The sequence below is a fragment of the Centroberyx affinis genome, unplaced genomic scaffold (assembly GCF_046629955.1).
Source record: "Centroberyx affinis isolate AG114_WGS23_722 - 3 ecotype Tasmania unplaced genomic scaffold, CSIRO-AGI_Caff_v1 ptg008655l_1, whole genome shotgun sequence".
In the NCBI taxonomy this organism is placed as follows: Eukaryota; Metazoa; Chordata; class Actinopteri; order Beryciformes; family Berycidae; genus Centroberyx; species Centroberyx affinis.
In genome coordinates, this window is record NW_027284274.1 from 7,501 (window position 1) to 25,393 (window position 17,893).

Here is a 17,893-nt window from a genome sequence, read left to right on the forward strand (position 1 = left end):
CTCATTATGCTTCAGGAAAACAGAAATATTACATTTAACCTTTAAGCAATTTGATTTGTTTAACACTTGTTTAGTCACTGCATAATTACATTTGTGTTATTTCATAGTTTCAATGTCTTTACTATTATTCTAAAATGTGGAAAATAGTATAGAAAATAGAAAAGGACAAAAAGTCAAAACTAAAAGGAGGGGGAAACTCCATTTTGATTCTACACTTGACTTGTGATGGAGTTCCTCCTCTCTCTCTCTCTCTCTCTCTCTCTCTCTCTCTCTCTCTCTCTCTCTCTCTCTCTCTCCCTCTCTCTCTCTCTCTTCCTCATCCATCAGAATAAAGCAGGGAGCTGACTCTACTCCGCCCAGAACAAGACAGAAATGAAAGACGGATGGGTGCCGAGCCGCTTAGATGTATGTAAAGAGAAGTGCTTCCTGTGTAATATGTGCAAAGGACAATGCTGCTTCACACTGAGAGAGAGAAAGAGAGAGGGAGAGAGAGAGAGAGAGAGAGAGAGATTCTCCTGCCAACGAACACAGAAAAGCATTTCAGTCTGCAGGAGTCCATTGTTGGAAAGTTTCTGCTGGAGAAAGTTTGTGAAATGAGGGCGATGATTACAGTGTTTAAGGTGTAAGTAAGAGAAGAGAGAGGAATGTTTCCCAGCAGGAGGGGAGACGCCACTGGAAACAGCAAGCAGTTTGTAAGGAAGTAGGAAAGTAAGAGTGTGGAGGTTCAATTATTTATTTATATATTTATTATTTATGGTTTATTTAATAGGGACAGATACAATATACATAGACAAACTGAGAACAGCTATCCGATGCAAGTATTATAGTTTGCTAATAGATGCTAATTTGTAACACCCGTCCCTAGAAGGGCTTTTGTGAAAATAAGAGATTAAAACAGTGAGGTAAAAAGAAGGTAAACCGAGTACAGCAAGATACAATAAAGCACAAGGTAAAAAAAAAAAAGGTAAGAAAGGAGGAAGGAGGGAAAAAAAAGGTAAACTGAGTACCACAAGATACCATAAAACACACATTTAGTAGTAACATGACTACAGAAAACTAGACATGAGTACAAGTTTGTTGCTGAATGAACCAGGAGGATTTGGTAATTCTCTTAAAAGTGGTGAAGTTTGTAGCAGATTTCAAGTGATCAGGTAGCGAGAAAAAGCTGTCTGAGCAAAAAGATGTTTTGCAGAATGAAACTTTACAATTGCCAACTCAAGTTTTTATTCATTTAAAGCTGCACTAAGCGATTTGTCGACCACTAGATGGCGACAGAAACTGCAACACACTTGTCAATAAACGCACAGCAAAGCTACTACACTACGGAGGCCCCTAAGGACAAACCGTGCATAAATGCTAACAGCTAAGCTAATCGTACCCACAGCAAAATGACGGCCATTACCAGTCTCACTTTGACAGATCTTTCTCCTGCTGAAGGTCACATGACCCACAATGACAAGTGAAGAGGCAGGTAGCAAGTTTACTAGATTAACAGTTTACTAGATTAACAATTTACTAGATTAACAGTTTACTAGTTTAACAGTTTACTATTTTAACAATTTACTAGTTTAACAATTTACTAGATTAACAGTTACTAGTTTAACAAGTTTACTAGTTTAACAATTTACTAGATTAACAGTTACTAGTTTAACGAGTTTACTAGTTTAACAAGTTTACTAGATTAACAGTTTACTAGATTAACAATTTACTAGATTAACAGTTTACTAGTTTAACAGTTTACTATTTTAACAATTTACTAGTTTAACAATTTACTAGATTAACAGTTACTAGTTTAACAATTTACTAGTTTAACAATTTACTAGATTAACAGTTACTAGTTTAACGAGTTTACTAGTTTAACAATTTACTAGGTTAACAGTTTACTAGTTTAACAGTTTACTATTTTAACAATTTACTAGATTAACAGTTACTCGTTTAACAAGTTTACTATTTTAACAATTTACTAGGTTAACAGTTTACTAGTTTAACAGTTTACTATTTTAACAATTTACTAGATTAACAGTTACTAGTTTAACAAGTTTACTATTTTAACAATTTACTAGGTTAACAGTTTACTAGTTTAACAGTTTACTATTTTAACAATTTACTAGATTAACAGTTACTCGTTTAACAAGTTTACTATTTTAACAATTTACTAGGTTAACAGTTTACTAGTTTAACAGTTTACTATTTTAACAATTTACTAGATTAACAGTTACTAGTTTAACAGTTTACTAGTTTAACGAGTTTACTGGTTGAACAAGTTTACTAGTTTAACAAGTTTACTAGTTTTCACAAGTTTACTGGTTTAACAAGTTTACTAGTTTAACAGTTTACTACTTTAACAAGTTTACTAGTTTAACAGTTTACTAGTTTAACGAGTTTACTGGTTGAACAAGTTTACTAGTTGAACAAGTTTACTAGTTTAACGAGTGTAATAGTTTTACAGTTACTAGTTTAACAAGTTTACTAGTTTAACAGTTACTAGTTTAAAAAGTTTAATAGTTTAACAAGTTTACTGGTTGAACAAGTTTACTCGCTCGCTTTTTCGATTCTGCCATTATGAGAATGTTTTCAGCGATGGGAGGAGGAGAGCGCCGCTTTTAAACAGCGAGGGAGGAGAAGAGCTAGTTTAAAAAAAGGAAAAGCTGCTGCTCGGTCCAAACATGAAAACAAGCTTTAGAAAAGAGCTGCTGCTGTGTGGCTGTTTGTTTATATCATCATGTCTCAGTTAAATCTCCAGGTAGCACACGTGCACTGCAGCTCACTGCAGAATGTTTCTCTTGGTTTAGGAAAAAGAAGATTTGAAGGCTGAATATGAGAGTAAAGGACTCGTTAACTTGGATGATTTTTGCAGTGCAGCAACACAATCTGCTCATTTAAATAAATGTTATGAGACTGTGTTGGTTTTTGCATTTATCTTCCAGATCCTTGTCGTCTCATCAGTAACTGCAGCTGTTTTCCAAGCCACATGTCAGAAACCTTCAGGCTGTGAAGAGTCTTCTCCCTCTTTATCAGCTTTTCAGTACAGTTCAGTCCATCCTGAGAAGTCATTTGATCTGGTGTTGAGCCTTAAATTCTTCAAAAAAAAGTGAAACAAATCTGTCACTGGCAGCAGGATAAGTTAATTTGTTTTTGATGCAAATAAACTTGTTCTGTGAATTTTCTTGAATCAGTTTTTCCGAAACCAGTGAAGTGATCCACCTCATTCTGCCTCGTTTTGGGGATCCTGACACTTTATTTGTTTCCAGAAAGCCAGAAATCCTGAGACAAATGAAACTGCATTGGAAAGCAGAGGAACTATCTCACATCCAGCGGCAGAATCCTTCACTTGCTTTAAGAAAACTAAGATTTTACAACCATATGAGAGACCAAATGACTTGTTCAGATGGATATGTTGCTTTGTGTGCATAATGGTTGAGGCTGGAAAACATCCAGGTGAATTTGTGAGTTGAATGTGATTCGACTGTACGGTTTCAAATGAAAAGAGGAAGAGGAGAGGAAAAAATAATTTGTATTTCTGAAAGACTTAACCAAAAACTAATTAACAACCAGAACCCCGAGGCATTTTGCTTCGCCTGCAGTCAAACCAGGGCAGACGATCATTTAGAGACGCTGCCAGGAACAAGCAAGAAAACAAAAAATACAATATTATTATTTCTATGTAGTACTTGTTATATTTAATATTTTAGATGTTTTGTTTTCTGCTTTGGTTGCTCTCTCACCAAATTTGCTCTTGTATCAGCTCTGTATAAAGTCGCTGATATGTGGAAATAAGACAAACAATACACACACACACACACACACACACACACACACAGAGAGAGAGAGAGAGAGAGAGAGAGAGAATGCATAGCCCTTGGCAGTACAAGTGTTGAATAAATTGAAGATATCACAGGATGTAAAAACAGTCTAATTGCCTGCAGTTAGGGTCAAGATTTATCAGACTTAGATATACAAGATCTTGGCACACAGTGTAAATGTTCCAGGCTTCATGTGAAAGAAGCTTTAGAAATAAAATGGCAACTGACAACTTCCCTGTAAACACTGACCGGCCTCCAGACAGAGGAGTCAGGACACTTAGAGACGAGAGAAAAACACAGGCAGAAGAAAATGTTTAAGAAAATGTAATAATTGTCGAGGAAAACTAATCAGTGAGGGATTATTGAATACAGAAACTTGTAATCCTTTACTGATTACTTATACGAAATTATGTTTGTATTTTCTGTATTAATATCAGTTGATTTATACAATTTTCTGATATATCAGCAAGAATTACTGATGTATAAAAGAGAGACTACCAGGCAGATCACAGATTTTAGTTTTAGTTAAAATTCTCAGAGCTGCAGACAGAGATAATCTGATTGGTTGAGTTAAACCTCAGTGGGCGGAGCCAAAGAACCACAGATTTTTAGAGCGCAAGTTAGCTGGTAAACTTGAACGGGAAAGAAGGAACTCTGGTCAAAATATACATAAAAATATAAACAGCAATGACTTCTTTTTTCATTCCTTCATGACCATGGCATCATGATGTTGAAGGTCAGCAGCTAGCTAACTATCTTACCTAGCTAGCTATAGGCTAGTATGGCTAGTTTGAAACTAACCTAGATAACTTAGTATGATAGATTGTATTTGTTCAGTTAGCAGCAGAGCGCTAGGCTTCATAATATTAGCTTCCTCCTCTCTTACCTCTTGTCTTTTTCACTGAGCTTCAGTCTAATGTTACTTAACCAGAAAAACTGTGGTTCTTTGGCTCCGCCCACTGAGGTTTAACTCAACCAATCAGATTATTTCCGCCTCCAGAGCAGCTCTGACTCTTTGAGCCCTGAATCTTTAGCCCATGAGTTTGTTAGCTCAACAAAATAAAGTCAAACATTGCTTACTTACACAAAACACAGTTTAGATACAAATCTAAGTAGCTGGACTATGCACTACGATGCATTAAGTTTTGTGTCGGCAAATAATGTTTTACTTTGTTTTGCTAAGCTAGCTGACTCATAGGCCAACTGCAAAATGGCTGAAACACAACAGCCAACAGACAACTTGCTGCTTGACAAACCGTACCTTGCTAACAGCTCTGCTTAACATCAAGCCTCACCAACACTAACCTGCAGTTTAAACTCTACAAACACCAGAATCCTTCTGTAGAACATCCTCAGTCACAGCCGGTTCTCCCTATTGGTTGAACAGGCAAATGCCTCAAGCATCCTTTAATGTATTTTTTCTACTCTTATTGGATATACTGTATTACATGCCAGTGATCATAAAACCAATCAAAAGCACTGATGCAGAGAAGCCCCACCCCCAGCAGGAGATGGATCTTATTGACTGAGGACCCTTGAAAGTCTTTTATTTTTAGCTCATGTCCAAATGGAGAGAGACACATTCACCTTTGTATTTATTACATTTTATTTTGATATTCATGTGCTGTATCTCATTTCATCCTATATACTGTCCTTTATATTATGATTTACGACAAAAAAGTTCATGTTCCTGATTTAGATTTGATAGGTATTGAGAATGGAGCTTTAATTGAATACCTTTTTGATAATGTTTTTGCATTCTCTGAATATCTCTCTAAAGCATGGGATAGGAGGAGAAAAGTAACATATGATAGATAAATTCCTCATACTCTGTTCTATATGGATTGCAAACTATACTGGTTTATGAACTGCATCAAATATACAGTGTTTGGCACTAATGGATGCAGATGCAGATTTTGTCCTGTTTGGATTTGTGTCTTGTGCTTAGGGGCTGTGTTTGTATGTTTGTATATTTGCTGTTTTTCCATTGTGGGATATCTCCTGGAGCGTTATTTGTGGGAGGTTTATGTTTATGTTTGGATGATGTTTATGTTTTTGTTTATGTTTATATTTATGTTTGGATGATATCTATGTATTGTGCTGTTAGATAATGGTGGGTTAACATGCAGGAATGTTTGGTTTGTTGTTAGTTAATTATAAATGACCAGACACGAAAATAAAATAGTCATTCATTCATTCATTCATTCAGTAACAAACATACAGTCCTTTAAACATTTTTCCTCAGTCTTTACTGCTTGACGGTGGGCAGGTTTGGCCTCCACAGAAAGCTTTGCCCAGGGCCTCCAGCAGCTCAGATCCGGCCCTGCTCACAGATGATGTTTACGGTTTGATGACATTTCGATTTGTCAACAGACTGTTTGAAAATGAAGACGCACACTGGAAGACTTCTCAAAATCCACATCCAATGAGCCGGAGCATCAATCACGTTGCCAAGAAAAGCAGCGCTGCCTGAAAACATCAAGCCTCCTCGACACGCCGAGTCAGAACAAGCTTCGGTTCAGAAGATCGACTGAATCAGCTGTTTTTCTGTGAGTTTTCAGTGACAGGAGTCCTGCAGTGTTTCAGGACAACACAGGTGATACAACGACTGCAAAGGAAGCCGGTGATTTAACTAGAAGCAGACAATTATTCAGATGTATGGACACAACATCAACGCTAACTGATCTCCAGCTGTAAGACGCAGAAAGCAGAACATGAAACGTCTTTTCTGCCGCTTTAAAGAAAATGTGATACAGCTTTCTGTTGCTGCTGACGCTTCACATCTCCAAGCTGCAAGTTTGTCATATAAGCTGCAAAGTACAGTCAGATGAAAAACAAGTTCAGTGTGCTTTGATGATCTCTCCCTCCTCATTCTGACCTCTGAACTCTGACCTCAACAGGAACACAGGGAACGATCAACTGGTTTGGCAGTTTTTAGATATTTTGCCTCAGTTTAAAGAGGCATTTAGTGTGGTTTTAACGTACGGAAGCCCGTTGAGTACATGTATTCGTATTAAGTTAATTTCCTTTACATAACTTTCTCATTATCTCGAGATACATTTTGGTTTTCCCAAGATAATGAGGAATATTATCTTGAGATATCAGGATAACAACAATTGTTTTCTGGAGATAATGAGATAATTTTCTGCTTGGAACCAACATCTTAAAGGAAAGCAGATTATTCAAAACCAAAATGTTGCAGTCGGCAGATCTGTTAGTGTTCAGGGCTTCAGCCAGTCAGCAGCATCACGAGGAAACAATAAAAATATATTAATTATCTCAGGAAAACAACATTTCACTTTCTCGATAATGAGATAATTACTCTATACCCATTAGTTTGTTATCTCCGGATAATTGGGAAATTCTGTTTATCTCAGGAAAACAAAATGTGTTATCTGGAGATAATTACATAAATAACTCAATATCTCTAGAAAACAAAGAAAATTATCTCAGTATCACGGGAAAACGGAGTAAATCAAATGTATGAATATTGTCCTCAATGGGCTTCTGTGTTAACAAAATGACCATAATATCTGCCATTAGTTTATAGGCTGGCAGGTGATGAGATTTCTGGGTTTCAGCTCTCACTATCTGCCCCAACTCCCAACCCACTGGCATTTCAGGACATTTATATGACAAGACAAATATATTGAAGACATATTTATGAAAACATGAGGGACTCAGAGTCAGAGAGGCTCTATGGAAAAGCCAAGAAAGCGTTAAACATCTCAGCTGGTGTCAGTAACCAGGAAAAGAGACATTTTTGGGAAGAAGTCGTCTCTCTTCCCTGAATCCTCTCTGCCAGACCCTCCTCCTCCTCCTCTCGCTCCGGACCGATCTTATCTTGAAATCTCCTGACTCTGATTTCTATTATTTCTTTTCCCAGCACTTTCCTGTTACATAATCATTCTCGGGTCACAGGGATACCAGGAATACTGGGAGGCACCGATCTGTTTTTTTTTTTTAGGCTGATACCGATATGCATTTTTGTAAGAATCTTTGTACAACTGCAGCTGCAAAACAGGTTCAGCTTTTTTACAGGCCGATCTTAAGACCATTAAGTGGATTTTAAAGAAAAGACCGTGTTAGTTTTATTCTGTTGCTAATGTGACTGTTGTATTAACTGACAAACTCCTAGAAAAAAATCACAAAAATGCCAATTCCACAATTATACACATAAATATTGGCAGTAACAATAATATTGGACTGATACTGATATTGCCTTTTAACCCTTTGCAGCACAGAAGTTTATCTTTTCAAGGCTGGAAAAACAGATTCCATGTGGTTTCTCTCTCTTGGTCTCATGGCAGGACAGTTTTCCAGCCCAAATTCCAAAGTTTAGTCACGTTCATTATTTAATAGTCAAATTGCTTTAGAAGAGAACCTCCAGAATTTTGGCTAATGTTGCTGGTAGAGCAGGAGAATTTACCAACCACAGCCTAAATTTACCAGAATTGATTTTCCACTCTGATCCCATGATGTCTAAACAAACAACAAGCACAGATCCTGTACTGACCCACGGCGTGTGTTCAATTCAGTTCAATTCAGTTCTATGCACTGAAGCACTGCAACACGGTTATCAGCTAAATGACCTAATCCCACTAAAGTTAGTTATATATCATAAGGTAATACCTAAAGTTACAGTTTGTATGGCAGCAAAAGACGAGTCATCAAGTTACTGTTTCCATCCTGTTACTAACACAGGAGAGTGTGGAGAGTGAAATGTTTAAGGATAAGGCCGGTGTTTCTTATCGTCAACAAATCCCATGAAAATAATAAAATCAACAACGTGTTTGCTCTACTCCCGTTACTTTCTGACTTCCCACGTTCCGTTTTTAGCCTTCAACCCGGAAGTCATTGGCTCCAACTGTAAGCTAAAAACCTTTAAATTCAGCTCACAAAGACATAGTTTACATTTTAAAAATCTCTAACTGTTACCATGAAAAGTCAGGCTGTTGTAGTTATTACCAAATCAAATTCAAACGGGAACAAATTCTTCATTACGCCGGGGACTATTTTCTGTGCTACGGAACTACTTTCCTGAGATGGAAAACGTGTTTACAGCCGGCTTATTAAGTTGTTTGAGGAAAAAGTGGTCCGGCCCGGTGCATGGTGATGATGAAATATGCTGCAGAGCAGCAGCATGGCTCTGTGACGGGTTTTTAATCGTTTTTTAATACAATGGAGTTCTATGGCTGCTGGGACATGGCTGCACTGGGACCCGGATACATGGACCAGACTTGTTAGCAAAACAAATTCATTGCTGATTTTGTTATTTTCATAGGATTTGTTGACGGTAAGAAATGCATTAAAAAACACCGGCCTGATCCTTTAAGATTCACTTTAGTTTTCAGTGGATTGAGTAAAACGCTGCTGGTCTGTGTGTCTCCACATGACAAACATGATGTGATGTCACACTGATTCAGATCAGTTTCTATACATGGACTAGTTTTGATTCTGTGCCTCTGTATGGGAAACACTGCGTCTCTCGGAGCCAAAGACGCCCTCTAGAGGCCGTCTCATGAAGCGAATCATCTCATGACTGACTGACTGCCTGACCTGAATCTGCCTTGTGATGCCCTGTGATTGTGATTCCTCCTGCTTTAGACAGCCATGAGAAGGTCAGATTTGGACCATAAAGAATTTTAATTAAAGCTGATATCAGACCTATACTGACAGACTGCAGTATATCAGTGAGTCTCTGCTCTGACCCTCACACTCCTCCCTCCTGCTTGCTTGTGATGTCGGTGATCTAGAAACTGAAGCTCATTCTGCTGTTGCAACTCACTGTAAGACAGATAAGTGGATCAGAGACGTCACATGTAAAATTTACAAAGGTTGACGGTGGCGGAGATACAGAGTTAAAAGGCAGTGAAGTGAAAAAGATCACAGCTGATCCAGATCAAGACTCCTGACCTGAAGCACCTCAAGCACCAAGCTGAGAGAAATCCTTTGAAACTGGAGTGTCATTCTGAAGTTTTCCATGTCATTAAAGGGGCGGTTCACCCAGTTCAAAATGTTAAAGGTCCATATTCTCCACTGTCCAGAGTTAAATTTTGTGTCTTTCTGTCCATTCAAAGCTGTGTGTGTGGTGTCATGAACCAAAAACACTCTCAATCCATTTCTCCACGTTCATTTCCCAGCATCTCTCTGAGCCTTACCAAGAACAGGCCGTTTCTGTCTCCGTGTCTTTAAGGCTCATTAATATTAACGACCCCTCTGTTCCGATTGTTCTGTTCTTTAAATTTCTTCTTCAGTCTCACTCCTGAGTTCTGTGTTCATCATCCACCAACATTCAACATTCAATAAAATGGAGCTTTTGGCGGCTGCATTTTCTATAGTGATCCAGTTCAAAAGACATTCTGTTTTTGAGACTCAGATCTGATGTTTTTATAATCAGTGTGAAGAGACAAAAAGCTGCATGGAGACGCATTTTTTTTTTTTTTGCGATCTGGACCCCAACATGAGCAACAAAATCAGATCCTGAGACCTGCAACCTAATTTGAGTTTGAACCCTCAAATCAGAATCTGTCAGCATTTTGTCTCTCTTTCTCTTATGTGTTTTTATTCTTGACTTGCTTCATTCTTTGCACTTTTATTCTTGTCTCTTATAACCAATTTCTGTAAAGCACTCAGGGTCAAACTTGTTTTGTTTTTTTTATATATAAATAAACTTGAACTTGAGCGTTGCCATGGAAACTTCCATCATTCAACGACGAGAAACAACAGAGAGAAAGAAACAGACGACTTGATTGGTTCAGTTCAGTCAAAACTCAAAAGGGAAAACACTGTAACTGGAATACACTGGAGACAAAATATGATGTCTTCTGTTATTCTTATTCTGCGTCTTTCCAACATGTCAGTTCATATTGGTTTCAGATATGAGTTTCATCCTAATACAGATATGAACAGTCGTCCAAAAAAAGTCAGATATGAGCAGGAACTAAAACTCTTGACTGTGTTGCACACGGATATTACTTTCCTCTGGAATATCTCCCTGGACTCATCTGAATCTGCATTTATTATTTGCATTTATTTGCACTGTCGCAATAGTTTTATATTATGTACTTTACTTTTATTTCAATTTTATTACCTCTTTTCTTTTATTACCTTCCTGTAATTGCTGCTGTGGCACCTGAATTTCCCCAAGGGGATCAATAAAGTGCTATCTTATCATATCTTATCATATCTTATCATATCTAAATTGAGAAGTGATCCTGAAGTCGTGCAGTGTGAACGGAGCCTGGCAGCTCCTCAGCACAGTGTGGCTCCTCTCTCTTCATGCTCAGTATCAGGCTGCAGATGTAATGTCTCCATTCAGAAAAACGCTTTTAACCAAAGAGCCGAGTCTTTCCTCTGAAACGACTCGTCAGAGAAGCTTTTCTCTCTGCTGACTCATTCACAAGAGTGGAAGTAACTAATTACATTTACTCACATTACTGTAATTCACTCGCTTTTTTGGGGGGCACTTGTACTTTTTTGAGTATTTTACTGGGACAGCCAGTAAAAGGTTTGGGTCTCTCTCTTTCTCTCTCTCTCTCTCTCTCTCTCTCTCTCTCTCTGTCTCTCTGTCTCTGTGTCTCTCTGTCTGTCTGTCTCTCTCTCTCTGTGTGTCTGTCTGTCTCTCTCTGTCTCTCTCTCTCTCTGAGTCTCTCTCTCTGTGTGTCTGTCTCTTTCTGTCTCCCTCTCTCTGTCTCTCTCTCTCTCTCTCTCTGTCTCCCTCTCTCTCTCTCTCTCTCTCTCTCTGTCTGTCTCTCTCTGTCTCCCTCTTTCTCTCTCTCTCTGTCTGTCTCTTTCTCTGTCTCTCTCTCTCTCTGTGTCTCTCTCTCTCTCTCTCTCTCTCTCTCTGTCTCTCTCTCAGCAGGATCATTTTTTAACCATCAAACGTCATTCTCTGCTCTTTAAAAGTTGTGTTGATTATGATTTTGCCTCGTTTTTTTTTCTTTGGAGATTTGCAAGAAGAGATTTGTCTTTGTCACACTGCTCTTCACTGTAAGTGAACGTTTACAACAAAAACTTCTAGAACAATGAAACAAAATCAACTGCACGCCCAAAAATGACAAACGCTAGAAACTGAGGCAGAACAGTAGAAGGAGAAGTCTGCCATCTGCACACTTCTGTCAGAGGCAAAAGGATTATTTATTATTTATTTATTCAGAGAAGCTTTCAGCGGATGGACCTTCATCAGAGTGCTGAATGTCAGGAACGCTCAAATCTCGGTGGATGAAAATGAAAATGATCATTTTTAACTGGGTCGACCTTCCCTTTAAGATGTAGCGCAGTCCCTTCAGCCAGAGCCACAAATCAGAAATGAAAACTATAAACAGTATAATAGCAAAATACTGAGCATGTGCATTGATTGTGTTTAAAAGCGGACGATGCAGAGTCTCAGATGTTTGTTTGTCAGCTAGTCTTCCTACACGTTTTAACAAACAATTATATACATTATATACATTCAGACAACACATTACTTACAAAGATCCATCATCAAATCATTAGACACTACAAAAAAAATAAAAAAATCAGCAAGCAAGATGAGTCATGTTTCGTTCCTACAGTTAATTGTATTAAGTTCTCTTTTATTGTTTTCTTTTCTTGGCTCTGGTATTTGTTTTAATAAGGTGATTTGGTGAAGTGTTCCATCCTGTAAAGGCTCTGTAGACTACAGCAGATTTCAGGAGATTTGTCCTCGGTCTAGGTGGTTAGAGATATCCTGAACTGGCCTGTCTGGTCAGATAGTTGTGTTCGCTTCTGATGTTCACTACTCGGTCATAAAAATACTTTGGTTTTCTTGTCCTTTAAGACATTCCTGAAGAAGATCAGAAGACTGGATTGTAATCTGTTCTCTACAGGAAGCCATGAGAGATTTCTGTGCATTTGAAACAATGCAGAGCTAATCTGGCGGCTTTGTTTTGAGTGAGTTGGAGTTTTTTTTTTTTAGATCTTTCTTAGCTGCGGATGAAAACATGACTGGACAGAACTCAAGGTGTCACAAAAAACTAAAGCTTGGATCTCTTGGTTTCAGAGAGCTTGATGTTTACTTGATGTTGATGGTTGTTCCTGCGCTCTGAGGCAGAGTTTTCCTTTCTCTGCAACATATAAGTACGTTTTATTACAAAGTGCAGAAAGAACAATCTTCAATGTTTATAATGAAAGAACACGAACCAGGAACCATTTATGGGAGATGACATCAGATCTGAGGTCAAAGGTCAACGCTGAAAACACTGAAAACAGAAAACTGAACGCTCTGCCTGCATCTGAGCGCCTTGACTCAGATTTTAATTAACTTTGCCTTTCAGCCTTCGCACTGTTTTTCTTCTTTTTTATTGTTTGTACCTTCAAACAATTTTTCAACATCAGAAATCACAGATAAAGCTTCTGTAAAGCACTTTGACTCCCTTTTCTGTTTTATTATTATCCTTAACTATTTTATGTCTTTCTTTCTTTTTAATGTCATTTTACGAGACAAATTACTGTTTCAGTTTCTGTCTTGCTTTGCTTGTATTTTTGATTTTGCTCAAAATTTTTGCTGTTGTAATTGTAATTTGTAATTAATGGAATTTATTCTACGTAAAGCACTTTGAGTTGTATTGTATGCATGAATGGTGATATAAAAATAAAGTTATTATTATTACACACCTAAAAATACTAAACCTGGACATCAAATAAGGCTCTGTGAATTTCATTTAAGAAAGCAAAACTTTATTCAGCGAGCTGTGGACGGTGCAAATCTTAATCTTAATCTAAATGACGTAATTCAGAAGAATCAGACTGATTAAAAGTTCAAAAGTGAATCCAAAAGTCATTACAGTCACACAGTATTGTCACAGAGTATAAAGAATAAATACAGATACAAAAAACATACATAGTTTATTTTTTGTATATGTATTTATTCTTTATTCTTCTAATTTTTCTTACATATTTGGATTTGTGCTTTGTCCTGTGTGTCTTGTCTTGCTGCTGAAACAATTTGAATTTCCCTCTGGGATTAATAAAGTTTCTATCTATCTATCTCTTGTGTAGAATTGCAGGAAATGTGATGTAAACATGTCAGATTTTAGGCGAGCTGAGGCGTTTTAAGTGTTTGTGGTAAACATCGGCTCAGTGAACAGCAGCAGGACGGAGACTCTTCAGCCTGCAGAGTCTCTGACTGACAACACAGCAAAGACAAATCTCTTCTTACGAATCTCAAAATAAAATAAAGCGAGGCGACAGGATCAACCTGCTGTCAGAGAGCAGAGAGCGTCTGCTGGTTCAGAACGATCCCGTCTGCTGGTTCAGAACGATCCCGTCTCCGCTCATAGAAAGCAGTAATTTAAAGAAGTGAAAGCTCATCTGTGCATCAGAAAATCAATTTGTCTCCTCGCTGAAATGAACCAAATATACTCCCGCTTTTTCCAGGGTGTGGGCTTAGTTTTGTTGTTATTCTCTGGGAAGAATTACAGTTTCTCTATTTTGGACGTGTTCTGGCTTCATTTCATCCCCTGAATGATAACAGGTTTACAGCAACCGAAATAACACCCGGGGGAAATTAGGGGGCTGCTGCGGCTATCAGAGAGAAATTGAATGCGTGTGAGATTATTCGGATCCAGTTCCCGCTGAAATGATGAGCGCCTCGAGTGAGGATCGCTGCCAATCAAAAGCCGCGCACGCGGAAACCGGCAAACTCTCGTCTAATTGGTCGACAAAACGAAGAGAGGTTTACGTTTCTATCATGTCTGCAAATGGACGTCCCGTCCGCCGCGGCGCGGCCCCAATTACCCGAGGCTGTGTATTGTCAGCGGGGCTCCCGCTGATGAAACGTGTGGGTTGCCCAACACTTGTAATGTTGCTGAGTTGCCATAATTGATCTCGGTGGGTTTGCCGGTGACGATCGGACAACACAGTTAATGAGGCGGGGAGACGAAGCGGCTCCAGCTGAGAAACACTGTGACACTTCAGACGAGACGAGCTTCACTACAAACATCCTGCATCGCTCCTGCATCTGCTGCAGACTAGTCTTACTTTAATGTGTGTTCACACTGAGAATGATCACCCATTGATTGATTGATTGATTGATTGATTGGGTACAAACAGCAGTAGAACCCAGAGGAGAGCACGTAAAAGCAACTTAAACACTTGTTCCTGACGTCGTCCTCGATGGTCGACAACGTCAGAACAAAACAAAACTAGAAACTAGAAGCTGCTCAGTAGAGACAGACGTGCTCCATGTCTGACACCCTGCAAGGAAGTTCTGCACCTTTTGGTGATAAGCCACGCCCACCACCACGCCCCCTTTTGTGCCAATCATCATGAAAAGTTAATCAGTTCTTCCTTGGCCCATAACCAACCTTCATACCAAGTTTTGTGCAAATCCGTGTCCAACTGTTTGATATATCCTGCTGACAGACGGACGGACAGACGGACAAAAACATGACCGAGGTAAAAACCAAAAAGCATGCTGCATGGTGCAGCTACAGTCACCAGACACAACAACAAGCTCAACAAGCTCAATTTTTCACCAGCATCGGCCATCAACAGCCAATCAGATTTCAGCGCTTCCTTGTCTCCCTACTGATGTGATTTAGCTTCATGAACAACAGTTGAACATGGAGGAGAAGCTGATCAAAGCTTCAGTTCTCTGCAGCTTTAATATGAAAGACGACAGGAACAAAAGTCTCTAAAGCGAAGCTTGGAGAACAGTTTGATCCAGTCAAGTCTAGTCTTGTTTATTTCTATCGCCCTTTATCACAGTCAATTCTCAAGGGGTTTTACATACCATCATATACTGTACATGTCATATACCATACTACATCATATATACATACTACATCATCATAGTGATTCTCAACCTTTTTCATATCAAGAACCCCTGATGTAGTACAAATTAGGCCCACAGACCCCCTTTTCACCCAAATCTGAGAATATTTTTATCATTAGATAAGATTTTGTCCAGAATTCCATGACTGTCTGTATTGTAGATAGAGATAACTATGACCAAAAGAGTCTACATTTCTTCTACATTCTCTATTTGTATTTGTATTAACTAACTGAGAACCACTGTACTACATCATATACATCATATACCGTAATACACAGAACCACCTAAGGGCAATTTAGAGACTTCAGTTCACCTGTTTATCATCCATCGTTGGGTCGATGGGAAACTGAAGTCATTTTATTGAGTTTTTTCTGTTACTTGCAACCTAATTGGCATTTGCTATCTAGCTTTGTCATAAAAACAATGTAACGTTATGAAAGGAAAGACCAAAGCAGCGAAAAATACATGATTTATATAAATACATAGCTTATTTCTCTTGGTCAAAAACTTTGTAGATCACTGCATAGAAGTAGTCTGAGCCTCTGGCCCCGCCCACAAACTGTCAGAACAGAGTGACACGTCAACCGAGTCACTTGCAGTGTGGACAACCAATAAAACAGTAGAACCAAGTTGATCTACTAGGAGACAAAACTCTAATGCTTGTCAACCAGCAAGTTACCCAGATCATTCCATGAAGCGAAACACATTTTCACAATATGAAATTATGGTAAAGTAAAAATTCATATTAAAACAGCTTTGGAAACTGTTTTGAACTGAAATCAGAAAAATATTTAGATCCTCATTTCACAAAACGATGCACACAGCAGCAGGGGATGACAACACAAGAAAGACAGTCTCAAGTCTACATGTAGATCACCAAGTCAAGTCCAAGTCATTAATGTCAAGTCTCAAGTCTAAATGTAGAACAGTAGAAGTCAGAACAAATCAAGAGTCCAGTATCAATTTAATATCTTAAAGAAAACTAAATATCTAGGACTTTTCAATGCAATATGGTTTTAATAGGATAAAAACTTGGTAAGAGCATCATGAGTTTGATTTCTAGAATCAGTTTCAACTTCAATAAATTCAATCATTCCATACAAATTCAGAAAACAGAATTTAAATTCAGTCGTCTGCTGGAACAAATCTCATCACTTTCAATCTAAGTCATTTACACAAACACAAGATCTCAAGTCAAGACTTTAGAAACCTTTTCAAGTCACCAGAGTACAAGTCAGAGTCGAGTCCCAAGTCACCAGAACCCAAGTCAAGTCTCAAGTCTTCTCTTCATGCATCAAGTCAAGTCTCAAACAATTCAAACTGTGACTGGAGTCCAAGTCATGTGTGACTCACCTCTAGAAGCTTCTGTTGGTATGGTCATCTCCCACAGACTGATCAGAAACACCATTAGTAGTAGAGCCCCTTTGCTTCCGATCTGTGTGTATCGCTCACTCATCCTGCCACAAGGAGAGAGGAGCGTTACCAAGAGCAACCGAGTCTTTACTGGACTCCACTCGTTACAGCAGCGTTATCCAGCATACCGTAACACTTCGATTAATAGCCCGGGCTTTTATTTGCTTCAAACACTGAACTCGACATATCAATTACGAATCATTCATTTGATCTCGCTCCGAGAGACAGCACATCTAGGCCAACGTCATGCACTGAGAGAGAGAGAGAGAGAGAGAGAGAGAGAGAGAGAGAGAGAGAGAGAGAGAGAGAGAGAGAGAGAGAGAGAGAGAGAGAGACCCGTATCAAAATACCGGTAGCCTGCCTTAGAAAGGATGAAAGCCGAAAAAAGTTTATGGCAGCAAGAGGTTGTACTTTTCATTTGTGTTATTGATGAATAAAAAAGGGACTCGGCGTTTAATTGAAGTTTTACGGTAATCGAGTTTAAGCTCACAGAAGCGTTGCGGTGTGGAATGCCACTACGTTTAGAGACTTTAGTATAATCACTGTAAACAGCCTCTCTCAGCCTCTCCTCTGCATCCTCCATTGTTTCTCCTCCACCTGGTGGATCTGGAGGGAAATCTGCTGGATCGCTTTTCGGCACAAAACAGGAAGAGGTTCTGTTCTTCCAGAGCAAACGGAGCTAAAGCTGAAAGAGTTTCTGGCAGCAGATGGTGGAAGGAGGGAAAGGAAGATGGAGAAATCACTTCCAACATGTTGATCCTCTTCAGGGAGGGGGGAGGGGGGGGGGGGGGGCAGGAGGCAACGGGGCTGATGGGAAATGTAGTCTTAATGTGGAGAAACACTAGAACTAACAATACTACTGGAGTGAGACAGAGGA

General features: G+C 38.8%; 1 protein-coding gene across 1 annotated transcript in view; it reads right to left on the bottom strand.

Moving 5' to 3' along the window:
* Positions 1 to 17,059, bottom strand: part of LOC139640219 (chemokine-like protein TAFA-2) — a gene marked incomplete at its 3' end in the record, with an annotated part of 20,445 nt that extends 3,386 nt beyond the window's left edge. The window contains exon 1 of the mRNA XM_071514397.1: positions 16,957 to 17,059. Coding sequence (XP_071370498.1) covers positions 16,957 to 17,059 — 103 coding nt within the window. The remainder of the gene's footprint in view (positions 1 to 16,956) is intronic.
* Positions 17,060 to 17,893: the final 834 nt, after the last annotated feature.